This window comes from Photinus pyralis, unplaced genomic scaffold, assembly GCF_008802855.1.
Source record: "Photinus pyralis isolate 1611_PpyrPB1 unplaced genomic scaffold, Ppyr1.3 Ppyr1.4_LG4, whole genome shotgun sequence".
Lineage (NCBI taxonomy): Eukaryota > Metazoa > Arthropoda > Insecta > Coleoptera > Lampyridae > Photinus > Photinus pyralis.
Window position 1 is genome coordinate 27,531,521 of NW_022170511.1, and position 8,879 is coordinate 27,540,399.

An 8,879-nucleotide genomic window follows, 5' to 3' on the forward strand; every position below is an offset into this window, starting at 1 on the left:
TTTACATGGGAAATCCTACTTAACTTGAACTTTCAAAGGCGACTCGACAGTCACTCATTCTTGATCGCCCGTTATATAAAACCATTATGAACATTCCATCGAATTTTTGCCATCCGGTCCGGACCGATTCCGTCCGAACAAGCATTGCCGCGGTAAAAACCTTTGGTAAAAAGAAAAACTCCCCCATAAGATTGCATTGCCCTATGTTCCCTGTACCTTTGCACTATAAATTCAAGGTGAAACGGATAATAGTTTTTATAGCTTTTTTTCTAAAGTAGGTTCGTTCCATTCTAAATTAACTATGATGGCGTATAGCCTGTGCTCGATACATGAGATGATTTTGTCATATATATGGATTTTGTCTCTTTCTAGCTGACTGTACTGTAGATTAACCTAAAGAGACATAATTCCATCGTAATAGGACGTACATCCGTGCAGGTCGAGATTGGAGAGCTGTAACGATATTTTTCCTATTCTGCCTTCGGCTACGAGCTAGGTCTTCGGTCTTGGTCCATTTACAAATTTGAGTCATGATAATAAGCGCGAAATGAGAGTAGTGGGCGGAAGATTTGAATGCGACCAAAGGTTTTTTACTTTCGCGCAAAATCCAAACTCAGCTGACGGGTCTTGTGATTCCTCACAGGTTTACTTAATTTCTCTGCTTGAAATTGGGTGAGGTTTTTGGTTGAGCATTACTTAACGCCGCAATCATTTACAAATGTAAGCTTTTTTGTAATAATTTACCGTTAATATTTGCAACACGCGTTAAAATAGCTCGTTCTTTAAGCTCACTACAGGCGATTTGGTGATCGAAATGTCCAAATTTTACAGTGTTGCGAACTTTATCTTTTTTTTAATCGAGAACAAATTTTAATTTAACGCTCAAAGTTATTGATTTTAAAGTTATTAGCCGAATTTAATATCACTATTTCGCTATTATTAATTAATAAAACGACGTTAATTGCGGTGGTTTCATCAAAGAGCGGCGCTTTAATTTGTTTCACGTGACAACTTCGCCCCAGAAATTATCAGGCTAAGTACTTTTTATTTTAGCTCGCGAAAATGTCTAAACTTCCAAAGGTGGCCGATGTCGAGGAGGAATCGACATACGGATATGTCTTCGCGGTTTCCGGTCCAGGTAAATATTTCCCGCTGCACGATGATTCTTACAATTATTGCTTGTAGTCGTCACTGCAGAAAGGATGAGTGGATCTGCTATGTACGAATTGGTTCGAGTCGGCTATTACGAGCTTGTTGGTGAAATTATTCGGTTAGAAGGCGACATGGCTACAATTCAGGTGAGTTTAATTACTATTCGTGCAGGCTGTCAGTTGCAAGTTTAGGTATACGAAGAAACGTCAGGCGTTACGGTTGGTGATCCTGTTTTGCGTACCGGTAAACCGCTATCTGTCGAGCTCGGTCCGGGTATTATGGGATCAATCTTTGATGGTATTCAGCGACCGTTGAAAGATATTAATGAAAGCACACAAAGTATTTATATTCCAAAGGGTATCAACGTACCAGCTTTGTCACGCACACTTAAATGGGATTTTAATCCCTTAAACATAAAGGTAGGCAATTTAAGTGGTAATGTCACAAGTTAATGTGGGAATATTTAGTTGGGTTCGCACGTGACCGGCGGTGATTTATATGGTATGGTTCACGAAAATACTTTGGTTAAGCACAAGTTGTTACTTCCTCCACGTGGTAAGGGAACGGTGACCTATATTGCAGATCCCGGAAATTACACAGTGGATGTAAGTTCTTATATGCACTCTGCAACTCTACAATCTAACCGTGTATAACTTAGGATGTCATTCTTGAAACTGAATTTGACGGAGAACGTACAAAGTATACCATGTTGCAAGTGTGGCCTGTACGTCAACCACGTCCAGTCGCCGAGAAATTACCTGCCAATCATCCTCTACTAACAGGTCAGCGTGTGTTGGATGCCCTATTTCCGTGAGTGCCCGTGTCTTTAATGGGATAAATGCTTAAATTTAACGTTACAGATGCGTCCAGGGAGGAACAACCGCCATTCCGGGTGCTTTCGGTTGCGGCAAAACTGTAATATCGCAATCTTTATCTAAATATTCAAATTCCGATGTTATCGTATATGTTGGCTGTGGGGAAAGAGGTAGGTGCATTCATAATCATGTAAACATGTATTTCATTACCTTCACCTTGAAATTTTATAATTTCGTCTTACATCATTAATTGATCGTGTCCAATGCAATGATTGACATTTATAATAAGTTTTCCCAATGTAAAATAGACTCATTTTATTCCTGTAATGATTTTAGCTAATGCTGAATTTATCACGAATAATTTAAATCTGCTTACATTTTTTTTTAAGGAGTTACAGAACAAAGTAAAGAAGGTTGAGTAATTAATGACCTTGGTAAAGAGAGGTAGTAATCTTTCTGCTGAAAGTCTTAAAAAAGTTTCCAGGGCTGCTGCGATTTTGCAAAGTTAACTTCAGTTTTTCACATTGCTATTTCTCATGGCAAAAATGAATGTAGATTTCAATTTTACGGCCACTTTGATTAACATTCTGTATGCCTATATCAGGTAGCCTTTGAGTTACTTATTGGCATTCTATTATTCTCACGATAAATAACAAACAAATCATAAGCAATACAATTTGACATTTCAAATGAAACAATTGCTTCCAAAGCCTACCACACCTAATGAAAAAATACTATTTCTTTCAAAAAATGCCAATAACTCAAAAACCACTGGCAGCATGCAGAATGTTAATAAAAATGACCCTAAAATTAAAATCTACATTCATTTCCGGCATCAGAAATAGTAGTTGCAATTTGAAAAACTGAAGATTTGGACATTTTTTGATTGCTAATTTTGAAAAATGGCAGTTACACCGAGCAGTAAACTTTTTCAAGACTTTCAGCGGTCGCTCAAAAAATTCCATTGATTTTCAGGATTCGATTATAAAAAAAAGCACTCACTGATCTTGAACGGTTTAAGAGATGAATTTTTGAATGAACCCTTGCATCTCCAAATGTTTAGAGGAAAATTGACATACGTCAAAAACTATGACTGATAGGTGCGCAAATCTTAAATGCGTCGAAGTCAGAATAAAAGAGCGCATTTAGAAAAAAATAGAAAAAGGTGTTTCAATTTAAAAAAGAAAATGGCGCCAACTTCAGTTATTTACGGATACAGCGCCATGTTGACATGATGCAGTGATCGATTATGACTGTGAACCAAGTTTCAAGTTCAATTTAAAAACTTCTAATACGTGAATCTCCCTGTATAATGAAATAGTTTTTGTACACTGGTTAACTGCATTTTTTCAAAAAAAGAATGCTTTGAATTTGGCCCCTGAAATTGAAATTTTTTTCCCATTTAATTATCTCTTGATCTATACTACTTTTTGAGGTGGGCACTAATTTTTTTTGTTTTGTTGCACAAATAATATTGAATTTTTTTAATACATATATGCTTGCTTTTTAAGGAGAGTTTTTATTGTACAGAAGCCAGCTCGGAAGCCAGCATGATTGATTAATTTTTTAATTTTTAAATATATTTGCGACATTTATTCATGTTTATTTTTTGAGATAGAACTTTCGCAAAATTTAATATATCCGCCAGTTAAATTGCGAAACCCTGAACATTAGTTTTTTTGTTACTTTTTTAATTTTTATATATTTTGTTTTTAATTTTGCATCTTTAATCTTTGCGAAATTTGATAGTAATTTGCGATTGCGAAATAGACGGCAAAATTTTTAAAGCTACATATTTTAACGTAAATTTAAGTACATGTTTTATATATTTACATTTTAATTAAGTCTTGAAATGAATTGAACAGTTAAAATATTATTTATGGCTCACATATATACAATTTATAACAGTGCGAACTATTTATTTCTTCGGCGTTGAAATTGGAACTGCCTTTTAAGTTTTGTAATTACTATATTTATATGCCAAAAAAAGCAAATTTCTTGAAAAATTTATAACTACCTACCATAAAAGAAATGTACGGGAAGGATACAAAATTTGAGATTTTTAAATTTTACTTTGGAGATACTTAGCCGAAAATATTATTTGTACATGGATTTTTTGATGATCATCAGAGGGCAAGAATGTTTAAACTTTGACGTTTCTTCGCATGTTAATTTTGTAATTTGTATCACAACAAAAAATTATGGGAAAAATTGAGCCTAATTAGTTAAAAACCACCAATAAAAAATTCTTTTATAGGACCACGCACTAGTAACTGATGTACAGACTGTTTCAGAGTAAACGCCCTTTTTTTTAGCCACACTATGGGTACAACTTTCAAAATATTTGGCGGTAATATGTTTGAGGACATTCTCTACACGATCATGATATCAAATTTTTGATTGGACGAATTATTTCAAAATGGCGACTTTCAACTTTTATTTTTTAAATTAACTGTCATCATTTTTTATTATTATTGAGATCCTAAAAACATTCTTTTTACGACAGTATTTCGTTTTTCTCTAAAACACATTTCTTTCTATCAAAAAGCAAACATTTTAATCTAATAGCATCCAGCAGCGGTAGACACAAAAGAAACAATTAAACTTTATTTTGTAATAAACAACTACTTGGTATATGGACAAAAATATCATCGGGCGCTTACTGTGAAACAGGCTGTATATGTGCAAAGCATTTAATACACATTTTGTAACGTTTAATCTTTTGTTTATTAGGTAACGAGATGTCTGAAGTACTTCGCGATTTTCCCGAGCTGTCAGTCGAAATCGAAGGCCACACTGAATCAATCATGAAACGTACTGCTCTGGTTGCAAACACCTCTAACATGCCCGTAGCCGCTCGAGAGGCATCTATTTACACAGGTATTACATTATCAGAATACTTCCGTGACATGGGTTACAATGTATCGATGATGGCCGATTCGACGTCTCGTTGGGCAGAAGCTCTTCGTGAAATTTCCGGTCGTCTCGCCGAAATGCCTGCCGATTCAGGTTATCCCGCATATCTAGGTGCGAGATTGGCGTCGTTCTACGAACGTGCCGGCCGTGTTAAGTGTCTTGGAAATCCGGACAGAGAAGGTTCTGTCTCGATTGTAGGCGCAGTGTCGCCACCTGGTGGTGATTTCTCTGATCCCGTTACATCCGCAACTCTAGGTGAAAACTGTCTTGATTTCAATCTCAGTTTTTCAATCATTTTCTCACAGGTATCGTTCAGGTGTTTTGGGGCTTGGATAAAAAATTGGCACAACGTAAGCACTTCCCCTCAATTAACTGGCTCATTTCGTACTCGAAGTATACTCGCGCTTTAGACGACTTCTATGATAAAAACTTTGTTGAGTTTGTACCGCTTCGCACAAAAGTAAAAGAAATCTTGCAGGTACGAATTAAGGAAAAAACCTAATTCCTTTCTTAAAACTTAATAAAATAGGAAGAAGAGGATCTATCCGAAATCGTCCAACTTGTCGGTAAAGCCTCACTGGCCGAAACAGATAAGATCACCTTGGAAGTGGCCAAGTTACTCAAGGAAGATTTCTTACAGCAAAACTCATACTCGTCCTACGATCGGTTCTGTCCATTTTATAAAACTGTGGGCATGCTAAGGAATATGATCGGATTTTACGACATGTCCAGACATGCCGTCGAAACAACAGCACAGTCCGAAAATAAAATCACGTGGAATGTCATTCGGGATTCGATGGGCAATATTTTATACCAGTTGAGCAGTATGAAATTCAAGGACCCAGTTAAGGACGGCGAAGGTAAAATAAAAGCCGAATTCGATCAGTTGTACGAAGATATCCAGCAGGCTTTCAGAAATCTGGAAGATTAGTAACCTTGTAAATTATCCTGTAATGTAAATGTTTCCAATGTAATTTTAATTAGTAGGTTTATGCTTAAAATTTACTTCAACAGTGGTGTTGGTTTTCCCACAATGTAAAAATATCTCATTCCATATTATTTAGAGGGTAGAACTTTCTTGTACTATAAGTAAAAGAAAAAAATTAAAGATGTACAGTATTATTCTTAAAAAACAGTTTTAATTGTTGATATAATATGTAGGTAAATAAGCATTGTTCAATGTTATTTGATGGCATTTTATTTTGTTTTATGTGAATGTTGTACATTATTTTTATTTTCACTTACATTGATTGTTATACAATGTTTAAATTGGAATTTTAAATAAGTAAGAATAATGAATGGAGTAAATAAAGCATTGTTTTAGTTAATCATTGTTTACGTAACATAAACCGTACAAGTCCTACAATTGTTATAATATAATTTACACTTGTAGCTTTTTCATAACACAACTCATTTGCATATACAGAATTAAGTAGGACTTGTAGTTATAGTTACAGGCGGATTACTTATAACTTGTAGACTTGTTACAATTGTATAGTTTGTGTTACAGGCTCCAGGTGAAGCTGTCCTTGGCATCCAGATTGACTCCAGACTGGCGGGGAACCTCAAATCCAAGCTAACAAAAAACTACTTTCTGCATTGACAAAATAAAACAAACCATTTGAACGGAGGCTGCCCTAATTGCTTATTATGGTGTATTTCACTCCGCTGGGACATATGCATAGGTAGGCATTAACTCGTTAAAATACGAACTTACTTGCGTAATGGATTTACTTCTAAAACTGTTAATGCTTCTGTTAACTTCCGTTAATTTAGTTCGTTACATTGGTTACTTGTTTATATTTTGCTATGAGTATACTCCTAGATATATTGTTATTTTATTGTTTGAACTAGATAGGTGCTTATGGACCTATCACCGCCGTTTTATGTTGTTTTCCTGTATAGAATTTGTTTTTTTTCTTAATTGTGAGAATGTACGGTTGTTTTTAGGTAATGGAGTTAGAGAAAAGAAATTTGATTCGGCGGCTCAAAGAAGCCGATAGTTTCTTTTTTAGTCAATCTCTCATCGTATAGGGTGGTAAAAATGCATCACATTTCAAAACCTCATTGGTGTGAGTTTATTTCGCCCAAATTCTCTCGAAAATGGGGTATTTTGGCCGAAATTTCATTAATTACACGTGTTATGTTCGCTTCTAATGCAGAAATAGTTTCTGGTTTATCGGCATAAACAAGTGATTTGAGATAACCCCATACAAAGTGATCTAACGGCGTTTAATCACATCACCTTGCTGGCCAATTCACTGCTCTATTTCTTGATATGATGTTCTCATCAAAAGTTTCTTTCAATAAATCGATGATTTCGTGTGCTGTATGGCATGTCGCACCATTTTGTTGAAACTATAAGTCGGCTACATCAATATCTTGAATTTTTGGCAACAATTTTTTCATTGTGCGTTCAGTTTGACGATTATGAGCACCATAAAATGGTCGATGAGCACGAAAAACATTTCTCACTGAACACTGATTTTGGAAATAAATTTCCACGATTTGTAAATGTTGTACTGATGATGTAAGTCTATTCATGGTGAAATGTTAACCAGAAATGAACAAAAATCACATATGCACATGACAGCTATCTTGATTACAGTGTTTTAAAATCCCTATTGGACAAAGTACTTCGTATTTGATCACCCGTTATAACCATTCGGTTTTTGATACTGTATGCTATCTTGTTTCGTTCCATGCTATAGCTGGCATATGATAACTCTGTTTTAATTTCACACCAATTCCTTATCATTTACTAACAAAAGTAAGAAAGTTGCGTTTTGCGCATGCACAGTACGACTTTTGCGCATGCGTTTTGTCTGCTTTTATTAGGGGGACCTACAATAGAAGTCTCGTTCAAATTGCTCTATAAATATGAAAGTTGCACTTTACGCATGCGCAGTACGATTTTTTGCACATGCAATTGTTTGCTTTTATTATTAATACAATTAAAATTTCGCGCATGCATTAATAGACAATTTGATTCTAAAAGGAGGCCAATGAATATGGAAGAACAATGTAAATTAGCCCATCCCATTGCGTTTTCGATGAAAAAGGGGCCATTTATAGGTAATTGGATGGGGGCATGAAACTCACATGTAGTCACGCGCTGGTATAGGGCCGTTGACACATTGCTCGGCTTCGCCTCGCATATTGAAACACGCAATAAAGAAGACACATTCCGGGTATCGGCGGGAGATATGCCTATGGATTGTCAGGCTTTAATGTGAATTAAATCCAATAGAGCCACGCACCCACGCTTTGATTAAATATGTTAAAATTTATGCCGTGCCGAGTACGAATACAGAAGTGACCATATACAAGCGCTCGAAAAATTAATGAATGAGAACGGGACTCCATCAATTAGTAGTCAGCGACTGAGATATATAAGCTTCACCTTAGCAAAATTTGTGGATTTCGTGAAAAATTATGGAATACAACATACCCTCAATGCGACGCAATGGCCCTGAGCGTCGAGCGAACGGCCAAGTGGTAAGAGCAAATCGTACAATTGTACACCTGCCACCATGGTAGCGATAGACGACGAAACGAGATGGCACGCGAACCTGCGGGAGATCGAACGGAATTTGAACATTGCACCAAATAAAACGACAGGTAAAACGCCTTTTTTCAACGGCCGATACTAAAAAAACAATTTATCGGTTTTATAACCGTCCTTTAAATGAATGTTTCAGCATCTTATAAAGCTCTCGTTTAAAACCGGAATTAAACTTGCAAGGCTACTGTCGTGTACATAGATAACAGACCTTTTGCCTGACCCGACAATCTCAAGAGACAATGGGTCTTACTGGACTTCCGAAGTTTAATTTTAACCCGGTAGTTATTTGGATACCTTTGCAAACCTCGTCTGATTTGATTTGGCTGGGTTTAGTGTCATTGGAAGCGCGCTAATTTATCAAGATGTTTAAAGCGTTTTCCAAATTTTTAATTAAAGAAGTTTTAATTTTGAGCGTAATCGTACGGATTAGT

At 35.9% G+C, this 8,879-nt stretch overlaps 1 protein-coding gene across 2 annotated transcripts; it reads left to right on the forward strand.

Annotated features, from left to right (window-relative positions):
• The first annotated feature begins 584 nt into the window (after nt 1-584).
• Nucleotides 585-6,018, forward strand: LOC116168190 (V-type proton ATPase catalytic subunit A). 2 transcript variants are annotated; one of them, XM_031483871.1, is made up of 10 exons: nt 585-720; nt 1,054-1,138; nt 1,186-1,298; nt 1,344-1,571; nt 1,620-1,757; nt 1,811-1,962; nt 2,013-2,137; nt 4,701-5,138; nt 5,189-5,361; nt 5,413-6,018. In XM_031483871.1, the coding sequence occupies exons 2-10, from the start codon at nt 1,063-1,065 to the stop codon at nt 5,812-5,814; spliced, it is 1,845 nt and encodes a 614-aa protein (XP_031339731.1). In that variant the 5' UTR covers nt 585-720; nt 1,054-1,062; the 3' UTR covers nt 5,815-6,018. The 2 variants fall into 2 exon arrangements, with proteins under 2 accessions (XP_031339731.1, XP_031339732.1); XM_031483872.1 differs by having other exon boundaries at nt 588-672.
• Nucleotides 6,019-8,879: the final 2,861 nt, after the last annotated feature.